Source organism: Leguminivora glycinivorella, chromosome Z (genome assembly GCF_023078275.1).
Source record: "Leguminivora glycinivorella isolate SPB_JAAS2020 chromosome Z, LegGlyc_1.1, whole genome shotgun sequence".
NCBI lineage: Eukaryota > Metazoa > Arthropoda > Insecta > Lepidoptera > Tortricidae > Leguminivora > Leguminivora glycinivorella.
Window position 1 is genome coordinate 46,636,811 of NC_062998.1, and position 14,597 is coordinate 46,651,407.

Sequence of the window (14,597 nt, forward strand, 5' to 3'; positions counted from 1 at the left end):
CTTATTGGAATTTAACAGTAAATTGTTACTTGTAAACCAGTTTGAGACTATCCTTGACGTCGTCTTCGGACACTCTGCACTATCTTTTAGCACTACGTCATCATTAGTGTGATATTTATATTAAATTGTGACGTTTAAATATATACACTCCTCACACTTAGTGTTGTTGCAAAGCTTAGTGGACTCTACTTAGTAAATCACAAGACGTGGCGTGACAAACCAAAGTTAAGAATTAGTTTTTTTTACAGAAATTGTGTGTGTTAACCCTACGTCTACCGACGTCACTGCTCGCAGTGCACAACACAAAACATCAACGTTCTCTGAGAATTTTCCACCTTGCTCGACGAAGACTCGTTTTCATATGCCCCTCGCGCCTGTTACCAATTACTGAATCTTTATTATTAAGTATTATGATATTAATGAAATATTACTTTTCACTTTTTCTTTTACAATGTTTTGATATGTAGGTACTTAACGACTTTTTATTTAAACATACATAAGCATGTTTACGTTTTACGTAAACATAATTTGAACCTAAGATAATAAAATCGTTTAATATTTTACGTGTAGGTATGTAAATGTTGTTGCAGGTGCGTGTCTCTTCGTGTTAGAAATCCTACGGATACGGAGCTAGCGATGGCATGAAACGTGCTATTTTGAGTAGATCTGTGTTGTCTAAATCTAGGTTTGGTTGTGGTTTGTCGATTACGAGGCATACATACATACAATCACGCCTGTATCCCATAAAGGGGTAGGCAGAGGACATGAACTGCTAAGTTTCAGTGCCACTCTTGGCAAAAAGGGGTTGAAAGAAATCCAAATTGTGACATTTACATTAATTGATTACAAGGCAGCTAGCATATTTTGCTCGATCTTGAGAAGTTTGTGACAAAAATAAGTTAGTAATAGTAGTTTGGTATAGACACAATGGCAAACTTAATAAGTCCTTAAGATCGTCCATGCGGCTTAGAGATATTTTAAATACGAAGAATGATCAATCTATAGGTGTCAAAACAGTATTCCTCGTGTAACTTTTTAGCTCAATAAAGTTGCGATAAACAAATATTTAAAACCAAGCTTGATTTTATCAATTTTAATAAAAGTCATTGGGTAAAAGGGTACGTAACCTTAATAGATATTCTGGAATATGGATGTTGTTGTTGAGGCGTAGTTACATGTTGTTGCTAACGCACTTGTCGCCAATGCCATCGCCATTGTTAGCGCGTGAATAACCCACGATCACAATTTACAAACATCCTTCTTTTCCGTTCTCTAAGAAGAGTGGCCGAGAAAGATGCCCGCAATTTCCCGACTTCGGTGTTCAACGTTCATACACGCTTTTCTTCGATTATGGTGCTCCCACACAGCCAGTGTGGGTGCACCGATTACGCATTTTCGCAAACGGTATACTGTGCGTGAAGCCAACGCTCGCCTAAGATAGTGGCGGTTGGAATTGACTTGAATGAAGTCAAGGAACGTGCTCAACGATGTACACTCGCCACTCGCCCCACATTACCGCTTTAATTCAGTGTGTTTTTTTTTTCATATTATGCTAACTTTATAAAAACCTATGTATATTCCTACGTTTTACTACTTTGTCTAACGCTAATTGGCTTTGTAAATATACATCGAATTTAAACTGCTCGGAAACCTGCACGGGTAGAATGGTCGCGCGATAGACGATAAAATACGAGTATCAAGCCGTCCCTATCGCACTATAAGTAAGTGCGATAGGGACGGCCATGGCCAGATGTATCATTTATCGCGCGACCATAATTGCTTGCCAGGATTTAAATAATGATATATGAACAATACAAAGTTGAAAACGGCCAAGTCACACAACAGTAACTGTAATATTTAATAAAGAAATAGCAGTAAGGAACCTTAGACTTGGCACGACTTTGTCTAGATTTCATTACATTTTAGAGATAAACAAGCAGCTACATCGAGCCTTGGCTAGTTTTTTACAGAATGTTTTTGGTGGGATATATTTTTCTACAATCATGATTTCACACAACATCGCAGATCATCTAAGCGCAATTTATAAAGGCAGACCAATCCAACTCTGCAGCTACGTGTACAATTGTTCTATCAAATCGCTGCAAAGTTAGCTTGGTGACTCTAACAAGTATAATCGTGTAACCTAGTGGGACATCAGGTTAATCTAGTTCCAGATAAAGGGCGGTGGCCTACTTGTAACTACAATGGCGACCTTGACACAGCCTGCCGGGTTACAAATGTTACGATACAAGAAGAAAAAATGGTAAACTAATGCCTATATATAATTATATATTTACAATATATTAAGGGGGTTAGGTACTTCACGTTTAAATTCAGTCGAAATAACGCTCGACATGTTTCGATCCATTTTCGAGGAGTGAAGGCGGGGTCGTTATTGTTTGAAAAAAATCTTCGACAATGGATCGAAACATGTTGAGCGTTATTTCGACCTTAATTATAACGCGAGTAACCCGCTTAAAATATTGTAAATATGTTTGAGTCTCACGGGAGTTTTATAGTATTGTTCACCTAGGATGAGTTCTGTGACATTTTCTACGAATTTTGCACGTCCTAATCAATAACACATGTAGGGAAAAAATCCATTGTTAGTATTTGAAATGTGAGACGTGCCGTGAATTAGACACGCGATGAAAATACATCCAATCACATTTTTATTGGTCTAGAATGCTGCTTGTTCAAAGGCGTGAAATATTACTAATAAATATATCTCTTTTTTACACCGGTTGAGATTTAGAGAATGATTAACTACCGTTTTCATTGAATTTATTAATAATTGCTGCGTATCGTGTTAGTAATTAATTAGTTGCGGTATTTTATGCTAGTGAAATATTATTATTATAGACCATAAATAATTTGGATAGTGTTGTTGAATTATAACTCTAAAATGTACAGTCAGGTGAAGAGAATAGTGAGCCTCTTTAAAGCACACGTATATTACAACGGTGTTAGTGTTAATACTTAGTTTCTCTGCAGCTGACTGTAGGAATTAATCAAAAATGAGTGGCGGCGTGTAAATATGAGCCGTCGGAGGTATCGAGTGGGATTGCCTCCGGGACGCAGTAATCGAATGTCCCCGTTCCGTCAGCTCTGGCTAAGCCAATTCCGACGGATGCGCTTCGAATAGCTCCGGCTGAAATGGCACGCGAATCTTTTCACACATGTACGCTTTCAGCGTTGATTTTCCCGTCAGAGATGTAAGTAAGTTGCATTTTTAGTACCTACCTACGGGTTCCAGGTTACATTTTTGAGTGAATAACTTGTAGGTATGTGTAACGTTTGTATTTTTGACTATTAAACATAGCTACAATAAGAATAATTAAGGAGAATATAATGCTTTATTTGATTGGTTATTTCACAATTAATAGTAAGTTTGCATAAATTGATAGCGCACCAGTCGAAAAATTAACTTTTACAATTAAGTACCTTTTAAATATTATTATTTAATATCGCCATTTTTTTAATGACATTCTAAATTAACCATAACAACGTAATCTCATTTTGAAATCACTATTTAATACAAACATATCCCTAAATGATAACCGCGACAATCTACTGTCATTTATATTTTTTTCTTTTTCGACATTTCTTGCAATTACGGTATGATATCCGTATTCCGAAATAGAATTATATCTCAACTCAACCTGAAAGGGATTTGTCGGAAGCGTCTATTCACTGGAGCGTTGCCTTCTGTATCAGTAATCTGAATTCCGGTACTTATTGCTAGTCGCAAAGCAGAAATATCTGAGTGATATCGAGGAACTAAAAAAAACAGTACAAAGAAGTCACTTTGCTTTTTTGACGAAGAGGATTCCGAATATTTTTACTGAATGAATGTCGCTATTAAAATAATAGTCCAGTCATTGCTTATGAATAACCAAAACAATAAAATAGGATATATACATATTATGTATAATGGTTACATTCCACGTTTTTTTTAACACTTTCGAAACCGGGCTCTACGCGGCGCTACGACATTTTCGCTACATACGGGGAAACCCATGTAATCGGCTACGCTTCTACGAGCGGTGTACCCGACAGTCGGGTTCTTGGTAGCGAAAGTGTTAAATGTGTTTACATATTATGAAAAAACGAAGTACAACGAGTGCCGCCAGAGAACCGAAACAAAACTAGGTATACCTACTAGCTATTACAGTCCTGTAAATTTTCGACTATGTGACCTTAGAAGTATACTTAAATACGTAACTTAGACGCTGTTAATAATTTCAGTACGGGTCGAATTCTGCACAAACAGTCTGAAGATACTTTTAAGTTCGTATTACCAGCTCTATGCAGAAGAGGATAGCCAACTGTTGAGGTTTATCTGACGGAAACTTTCCTCAATACTGCACAATATTGGTTAAGATGTAGAACTATTTGAAACCGCGAACTTACCTAACTCTGAGCGAGCTCGCTACTTGTTACTTCACAAATATTGCCGGAGCTTCGCAAAATGGATTAGTTAGATTGGGCTTAATATAACCTTTAAAGTTAGGAAGCTAAGCGAACGGTATTTACTTTAGCTAGGTATCGAAGTTAAACACGACTGTATACGAGTAAGTAGTAACATCTGAGCCCTTAGTTGCGTATCTTAAGTATAGTGGATTTCAAAAGTTGTCCTCTAAATTTAAAAACATTCCAGTGACCAAGTAGAGTTTATATTCTTAACCACGTGTTAATACATCCCATTGCCAGTGGTCATGTTTTTATTTTACACGACCACTTCTGCGAGACCCCTTGCCGAGCGTTCGTTTGCGCATATGTTATGTGCGTGAGGTCTCCCGCTGCGTTGCCATATGCGTGAATCGTGCGTCGAGGTTTTGATGCATTTAAACAAGGCGAATGCTGCATGCAATTGATGAAAATAATAGTGAAGCATTGAAGTATTTCTTTTACATACAAGGTTGTTGTTTAATCTCACTAGTAAATACTTGTACATATTGATACTCGGGTATCAAGCGAAAGGTTCCAAAATTCAGAATGTGGAGTTTTGGGCGTTCCAAGGGTTTATTTTATACCAAAACAACGAGTGACACTATTAAAAACAAATTTACGACACCAACACGAGAAAAACGTTTACTGTAAAACTTTTATACATTTATTATTCCAAATAAATAATTTAAACGTCAATTCTACCAGCCAGCTTTGGTCATCACTCATCAAGTTAAAATTTGTATGAAATTACTTTTTCACTCTTCTGGATAAAATGCAATTTTGTCATTTGTTTTTGAAGTGTCTTTAGCAGTTGGTGTGGTGAAAACATATTTTCTAATTTGTTACATTTTTGTTAATAGCAACTGTTGGGTGACCACCAGCACCTAACTACAAATATGCATAACTATCAGAGTGTGACTGATGAATAAGCTCGCGAAAGGAAGATAATGCTATATCTCGATAGTTTTAGCGCGTTTTATGATCCACTACTATCGAAGCTGACTGTACTTCCCTAGTCGGGCTTACCCTGTTCCGAGAAAAACCATTTGGCATCGCTTAAACTGTAGGTTGTATATGTTATGTAAGTCTGAGTTGTTCCGTACACAAACTGGTTTCAGTTTACACTTCCTGCAAATTTGTAAACTCAAACTTTATTTCGGAAATATTCTAGAGAGATCGTAAATACGGGTTGTTATAAACGTAATGTTTTCAATTTAGTTCCTCTCCCGGTCATTATAAGTAAATATACCTACGAAAGGAAACATTTAGGAAATTAATAAGAACTCTAAAGGCAAAGCCCGTGCAAACTATTCAGAATCTAGAAATTTTATGCCCTTTTCTTTCTCTGTTTTTATTTATTGTTGGCAAATAGGTAAACTTATAAACTAATCGCACGTTTGAGGTGATAATGATTTTTCCCAAAAATTTAGTTTTTTTCGTCCCGTGTTAAATTAGAACACGTTATTGGATGTTTTTTACAAACTACAGAGAGTTGTTTTATGTTATGTTACTTACACATGGTTATTGAAGTGTAGTTCAAGAACGAGAACATTTGACAAAAATATATGGCATACTGTACCTACTGACACTTAGATATTTCTCTAAGAACATATTAAATTATTTTCATAGAAAATATTTAACTTGTATTATATTAATATATTTAATGTTTATATCTTACATATTTAACTAAAACGCGCAGAGAAAACTGCTTAATGAAATAGCCAAAAAGCTTCAACTTTTTGGGGTTAAATACTCTTTTACTAAAAGTTGTTTAGTTATGATCCTACAAAGTCTCGTTCAAACTATAGCCTTGTATGCCGTAAGTTTGCCGTGGCGTCGCGTCGGGCATCAGATATTCCAAAGTGTTTAGCGCACTGCGCTGGGAGCGGCGAAAGTGGCCGACAATTCGTGCATGTTTAACTGTACAATCCGATTATGAATTTAAAGAAAAGCGAGTCCGGTAAAAGTATTCTTTTAATGTTACTTCTGCAACCGCTTTCATTATTGTTCGAGCGTACAAAGCTCGATTAACTACGTTTTATTGCATGTCACGAAGTTTGTTTAAGAAGAAACGCTTACGCAACAAATTATTCCTATTGTATGCAAGCATTGTCATGTTCAGAAAGTTTTCCATGTTTGTGCGTTATTTTCGTTGCGGTTCTCGGTTGGTAAAATGTATTAGTAAATGCATTACATTTGGCACCTATTTACGATTGCGGTTGTCACATTAAAATTCGATTTTATGTATATTTCATAATTTTTGGATTTTTCCAAGTATTTTTGGATTTGAAAATATAGACGGTCAAGAAAATCTCTATTACCTTTAATTAAGACCCTGGTTGTAAACGTAAGATAATAAAATAAATCAATATGATCGTTAGAACGGGCTGGTTCCATGTTCGCATTGTATCCAACTACAATAATTTAGTACTTTCTAATAATTCCGCAACGTAAGTCTTTTATTTCCATTCGAGGCGTTTTGTTAGAATGCACGGGCTTGCGCTTTCATCTTGTATGTGATTAAGAACGTACCTATAGTATAATTAATCAATTAATGAAAGTAGAATAGTAGTGAGAATAGTAAATGTTCATTCGATTTACCGACACTGTTTACTCGTATAATGTGTAAGATGCGGAAGTGGAATAATTTACTCGATTTTTTGGTTTTATGCAAACCACTTGCGGTGTTGGTAATGTTTCTCCATCCACCTACAATACGTACGGTTCTTGATGTGTGTGAATGAGGGAAAGAAAATAGTGAATCATCGAAAAGAAAAATGGTGGAGAAAACTTTGCCGACTCCGCGTCATCTGGGATGAGGACAGGACAAAGAAGTAAAGATGTTAATGTTTTCATTTAGTAGGTAGTCAACTGCAATAACATGTGACAAAACTCTTATTTGTAGAGCCAAAAGAGCGTGGCACATATTTTTGCAGCCTTCGTTATGTGTCATGTTATTGCAGGTGACCGAACCGAATGAGGTAGATATCGAGGGCTGGTTTAATTGGGTGTTTAAAGTGGATCGTCCGCGGTGGTTGCGCGCTAATCGAGTCGCAACGAGATTAGGCTGTGTTGTTGATAAGGCACGCGCGCGCGCCGCAGTGCCCGCCGCGAACAGTATTGCAACGGTACTATGTTATACTTGAAATAATCAGGCACATTTTTATCTTATCTGGTTAGAATGACTGATTTAATTGGCGAGTTAAAGTTAAGTACTTACTTTGCTTTTTATCTTAAAAAAATATATGGAAACAATGATATCGGTTGGAAACATAATTATTTGAATTATTTTGACTATCTATAACTACTAATTTGCACCGAAAACAGGGGGAGAATTTGTCTGATACTTTTGACCATACTGGGTAGCCAAACCTGACCCGGCAGTGTACCTTCTTCAGTGTACCTACGTTGTACCTTCAGTTGTACACTTGCGTTTCGCTCGACTGATAGTGAGTGTCTAGTGCCTATTAATTTCGTTATGTTTATTGACTTATACAAGCCCAAGAAAACGTCAGGAGTAATGTTATTCCAGCTAATTAAAATACAATCCTAGCCTCAGCTGTGTAATTGTGTACTGCGCCCAGACGCGCTAGGTACGGTTATCCCGGTTGTGATGAGCTAGCTACGCGGCAGACGGAACCGTGCCCGTGCCAGCCGCAACTGTTTAATTGTTGCCAACTGAAATTCGGTCAACTCGCCATAATTATAACGCCTAACTACTGTTCACTTAACTACCGACTCTTGCGCGTGCCTAAATTCTTATTATCAACTATAATAACCGAAGATTAAGTTCTTGAGATCTTACAGCGTCTGATGTTATTATTCAAATTAGGCACGAAATAACCAAACAAGGTAGGTACGTTATACTCTCTCTAGATAATCAAATTCGGTTTTGCAATTAGTGAAATCCACTTAGCTATACCAAGCTAAAGTTAGATGTAAAGTCAATTAAACACCCGTATTATGTTTAACCTGAATTAGTTCTTTAAACGGAATTAAAAATCAATTGCATAATTAAATGAAATACTTATTTCAGAAGTAGGTAGTAGCTAACCATTCAAATATTTAGTTCTATTAAATAAATGTTTGGAGAATTTAATTAAATTCGCGCTGCAGTTTGGAATTTCATTGGCAAGACTTGAAGAGTTACTCGGTTTTAAAATATTATGTCATAGCTATATAGATATATAGTACTTAAGTCCCAAGCCGAAGTTGAACGGTGTAGTTTCTAACAATAAAACAAAAGTCCGGAACCAATCACACATACTCGTGTTTGGGAGTCTGTAAATCGTAATAAGACAAACTATTATGACAGGTGAATGCGGTCGCTTATAGCTGTCTAACGTTTCTATTGCGCGCGAAGAAATAGTGAAAACAACCGGCTTCACTTTGCCGTTTTTCGCTCAATAGTGTAATAGCGTCATTATCCCGGAGTTCTCAGTCGATCGAGGAATAGAAAACCGATAATTAAGTGATCGAACGCAAAAACCGCCACGCCTAGTCAATTCAATGGCCTATGGTGGCAGCCGGTGAACTTCTTTGTGCACTCAATACCACCAGCTACTACGTGAACGTAACGTTCAAAATTAAAGTAGAAGAGCGTGTGTAAGGAATTTTGAAAACTTTACCCTCTTACTTAGTATTTTTGCCTTGAGTTCCTTGTTTTTTTTCCGTATTGAGAAGCAAACTTATACGTCCTTGCCTTTGTTGCTTACTTACAAGTTGCAGACTTTAGGCAGGTTTAATGAAAACAAGTAATTATGTTCTGTTACTGTTACCTATCGACTGGTCGTTTAAATAATAAACAGTTTTCTTTGCTTAGATACCTAATACATTCTAAAATTGTCATGTTTTTTTTTTATGTATTAATTAAGTACAGCAACTATTTTTACAGGTTAATCCTAATACAATATTTATGTATATTACCTCTATACTTTTAACAAAACAACTTAGGTTAATACCTAAATAGTAATAAATAACAAAACTGAAAAAACTGAAAAACCTCTATTTGCGGTTAGTCTTTCAGAACAAAGAACGTTACAAATTACGAAGGAATCTGAAGTATTCGATGATAAAGAGCAATGTTAACAACTATGGTGGATAATTAATTAGGCTCACCGGGTTATTATACAACGTCTGATATTGTTTTCACCTGGGATGAGTCACGCGAGCTGTTCGCTGGATAACGTGTATAGATTTACATAGTAAACGTAAACCAGGCTTCATTTGAACAACTGCTCTACTACATGGGTGCTACTCAACGGAACAAACAAGATCCATTTACGATACAGTTTCTCATAACTGTACTCATAATCATGTTACGATAACCATCGGGTTTAAACTTCAAAAGTAATCAATCTATCTGAAATTTCTATGCCGCTATTAAGTATGCGGCTAAATTACGAATTGTTGCGTCCGTACAAAGAATTAAGTGAGATCGCCGCTACTAACTAGCTCGCATCGAGTATAATAAGCATTCGACGCATTGTCAATGGCTCGTTTAATTATGAAATTTGTTGAACATGACTGGCGTTCCTCAAATCTCGATGGTAATGATGATTGAAAATTCCTAACGTTTGTGCGGCGATGCATCCCGACAATGGACGAGGTTTAACGGGCATTTGTCAAACGATGATCGCTCAACTCAGTGCATTCCTCCATGGCAAAAACATTTTCTCCGCCGGCCGCGTCACTGTTTATGTTGTGCTTTTTAGGTCGCTGCCGTGGTACGTGAAGCACGCAATCAATGTTACATTGCTTGATTTCATATTTTCATTTATAGCTTGATAAAAACGAGAGAAGCTGCATATTCATGATGCTGCGTTAGATTGCGTCGGATCTATCAGCCATTAGAATGCGTATATCGCATCTACGACACGCACTGCCTGTCGGTAATATGAACTTGATGAATGAACGCACAAAAAACCGTACGTGATATCATATCAACGTGTCTTACGCTTTCATTTGACCCGGTTTCTCGATTTTTAATGCCACCATATTATTAAAAATTTATCCTTGAAAGGTAACATAGTTGTTCTGAGCCATATATGGAGTCGACTTTACGCCTTATAAGTAAACAAGTTCTCAACGCGATTTCGCACTGCAGCCTTAATGGTGAGGCGAGTGAACTGACGCCCCAATAAGACCAGCCGGCCGCTTGAGAGCTTAAATATTGCATAAAAGTTGGATTGGGGTCGCATCAGCAGCGCAGCCGAGGTCCTATTCGGGCGCAATTCACTCTCCATCCTTCATGTTTACATTGCAATTCGCATCGATGTCAGTGGTCACATCGACCGCGACAGTGGTAAGTCGATGTAACAAGAAAAACAAGTGTGAAAAGTGTGGTGACGCCTGGGAGCGCATTCCTGTGTCCCGGCGGCGGCGCGGCTTGCGCCCACGCGCCCCAGAATAGCCGCGCCATCCGCGAGGAAAGCGCTATGCACAAATAAAGTTACGCACCAGGAAACCAAAGACACTCGCTGGCCGATCGCCGCGCGGGTCGGCGGCGACGATCACTCTACACACTTGTATGAAGATGTTAGGAGAAACATTTCGCAATGCAAAGCTCTAATTACAGCTGAGATATTTTAGTTGATGTGGATGAAGCGGGCCGGCTGCCGGGACTGACCTCGTTGCTGGGTGAGCATCTGGCGCGTGTAGTGGTGCTCGGTGCGCTGCACGCGTTCCTCCTGCTGCACAGACTGCACGCTCTGCTCGTGCCGCTCCGAGTGCTGCATGCGCTGCTCGGAGCGCTGTTCGGAGCGCTGCTCCGACCACCTCGACTTCTCCATCACGCCGCCACAGCAGCACACGCACTAAACTCTCACTCGACTAGTCCTCGATTAACCGTCGGGGCTCGCCCGTCAAATAAATACGCCACTGCAATAAACTTATACTAGTCCACGGGTTCATTTAGCAGAAGTCAAGTCATTATAACCCAAGTCCAACATCCAAGACGTCGGTCGATTGCGAATAGTTAGCGGATAGTGCGGAGCCGTGGAGCGGTGCGCGGGCGCCGTCGAGCCGGCGCGGGGGGCGGCGCGACCGAAATACGCCGGGTTATTTCGAGACGAGCGCTCCCGCGCGCCCCACTGCCACCACCGCGCCCCGAGCTCCAGCACTCTCTCCTCCCTCGCCCTCTACATCTTGCATCGCGCAAGTTTCGCATGCCTTCGAGATCCCGTAATCGCGAATCCCACGCACCGCTCCTGCCCCCTGCGAGCCTTCGCCGTTCGCGAGTTATCGATCGGCTTACGTTTATCTCACACTCGGTGTTAAAAAGTAAGAGTTTCGATTACTCTTCTCGTTAACAATGGTCGCTGTATGTTAATTACCGCTTGGCATTCACGCGCACGCAGATTTTAATTACTCGCTTGGATACGGCCAGTGACAGCTGCGTACTAAAACCAGATACATGAACTAGTTTTCAAGAATAGATTAATTTAATATACCAAGCGATATTTACACTCACATCACTACAATAAATTTATGTACACTCAATTTGAAAAACTCTGAAAAAAGAAGACGAATTGCTTGCACATATATTTGTACATACCAAAGTAGATACGTGTATGTACAGTCACCGGCATAAAGAAGTGACGATTTCTGTACCTTGTCGCTTTTAATCGTTTGACAATTTCGTATGACATTTCAAACAAGATGTTAATATGACAAGGTACAGAAATCATCACATATTTATGCCGGTGACTGTATGCTTAAATATCTACATACTTGATTGTGATAGATAATGAACATTATTAAACTGAACAAGAATCTCATGATTCTCCTGAAGCTTTTGCGACGCTGACCGTAGGTACCTACTCGTAATTGTGTGATAAACTATGTAAGTTGATTTGTATTTACAATACAATCGATGAAAAAAGGTCGACTAACAATTATTACATACCTTCTGTAATAGGAATAGGCTACTTTCCTACTAGTCAAATCGGCTTCTTTTTAAGAACTGTCAAAACGATTTGTTAATGTGGAATTACTATGAAATACTGAGGAGTGACGTCACGATCAATTCATTTACTTTATATCTTTCTCTTTGACTCATTAAATAGAAATAATGTTTAAACATACATAACTACAGTCCATATTTTTCTCCTAATTGTGGTGCTTTATTTCGTGCACTGCTTAAAATATTTCATTTTTAGTAAGTATAGGAAACTAGCCTATTATTGTCCCGGATTTGTAAGTTCACATTTTTGACACATTTGTTTTGAAGTATGTTGCGATGTGACTAAGGCACTGGTCCCACCGCCGGCTACAAACTATAAGCGAGTGAAACCATAAACTACAAACTAGTGGGCGAGCGGCGAGAAGCGAGTATAGTTTTACTAGTTTAGCTAGCTATAAGCGAGTGTTTGCGTGCGACGGGACGGGCGATTGCTCCACTAGCTCAGCCGGGTGGCCCAGCATAAGGCAGGCACCGGCGAGTACCGCTGAGCTAGTTTAATAGTCGATAGCTTTTATCGCGGCGGTCAACTAGTAAACAGTGGTCCCACCGCCAACTATCAGCGAGCTCGGCTATCAACTAGTAAAATTATGTACTAGAAACAGTTGACAATCAGCGGGCGGCTAGTAAACATTGTATGGAATTATCGCTTACTCGCCGGGCGGTGGGAGAGTGTCTTCGCCGGCGGTGTGAACAAGCCAGAACAGCAAGCTATGAACTATAAATATATATCTCTCTCTTTTATTTACACGAAAGCGATTATCTTTTGTTCGTTTCTTGAGCTAGAAAATAGCCGATAGTTCATAGCTTACTCGCTCGCAGTGGGACCAGTGCCTAAGACGAATCGTTTGCCAAATCTAACGATTAATTTCGAATTGGTTGAATCGATTAGGCCCTATGTGCAAGGAGGCGCTTAAACAAATATACGATTTATATCAACTTACTGAAATGTCATTTGAATCGAAATGACAGTCTCAGCCAAGACAGCTCACTAGTTTAAAAACTACTTAACTTATCAAGTCTAAAAATGAATGATAAATGACATAATAAGTAAATGCTGCAAGATAAATTAATATCGTAAAATACTCAGAAGATCCGCAAAAATGTAAGATGTGTTAGATTATGTTTAAAGTAAGCGAAATATTGTTTTTAAGTACTTGATTTTTTTTAATTTTATTACAGGATTTTATTTAAAATTTCATTAGGTTGCGCGAGTTTACGTATTGTGGACGCTGTCATGTGTCAAAAAGAGGTTCTTACAGCTCTGGGACAATAGTAGGCCTAGTTACATGTAGCCTTAATGACAGTATATTTAATTACCTACACAAGATAGGTTTATATGTAGATATAATCCTCCTCCACCGACGCATAACAGAAAACTCATTCAGTTCTATAACTAAATATACTTACCGCTGTTTTCGATATAAGTAAATTCTAAATGCAAACTAGTTTTCTAAAGGCTATTGACAGCAGCAGAGGCAGAAGTAGTGAGCAATTGAACATCTCTTATTAATTGTTCGCTGTTAAACAAATATAATGCTGTAATTAGATGTACGAATAGCTTCGAAATAATGGAATATAATATAGGATTGCCATGAGTAACTGTGTGAGTCGGCACACATAGTTTCCAAAACTAAGAGTTGTTATTAAGGCGTCTGTACGCATCGAAAAGCTGGAAACATCCATACTTCTAATTTTAGCAGATTTTCCATATTCAAATCATCAGTTTTACATGTAGTCGTGTAGCAGTGTTTTGGATAGAAGAAACTAATTATAATTAGGATTTACACGAAAAAACTTTAGTTTTAACTAGTTTCCATTAAGGTCCCATTAGTCCTTGTCTTCTTTAGGGAAACCTTAATCCGTTTAAAAGGAAATATTATAATAAATTAACCGCCAAATAAGTCATAATTCATAATAAACGTCTCAAGGAAATAAAATTCATAAACTCTTAACTAACCAGAGTTTGGGCGGCTTTACAAGTGCTTTGTAACTCCACCTCGGCCTTTGAGAACTTTTAATCTAACTCGGATATTCCAGTTTGCCGAAATGGGAAGTTTGATCAAGCGAGTTGGGCGTTTACCAGAAAATCCGCCACGTTTTCATTAAAGATTTAGATATTCTTACCTCCTTGTAAAATAAGTTGTTAAATCGCTCGTGCTAATATTCATATTGATACACAAGC

At 38.3% G+C, this 14,597-nt stretch overlaps 1 protein-coding gene across 9 annotated transcripts in view; it reads right to left on the reverse strand.

Annotated features, from left to right (window-relative positions):
- LOC125241253 (titin-like) overlaps positions 1-11,454 on the reverse strand; it is a 153,591-nt gene extending 142,137 nt beyond the window's left edge. For 7 of the 9 annotated variants that reach the window (XM_048149626.1, XM_048149628.1, XM_048149632.1 and 4 more), the window contains exon 1: positions 11,081-11,454. In XM_048149626.1, coding sequence (XP_048005583.1) covers positions 11,081-11,243 — 163 coding nt within the window. In that variant the 5' untranslated portion in view covers positions 11,244-11,454. The remainder of the gene's footprint in view (positions 1-11,080) is intronic. The other 2 variants (XM_048149634.1, XM_048149633.1) reach the window with 1 other exon arrangement.
- Between the last annotated feature and the right edge of the window lie 3,143 nt (positions 11,455-14,597).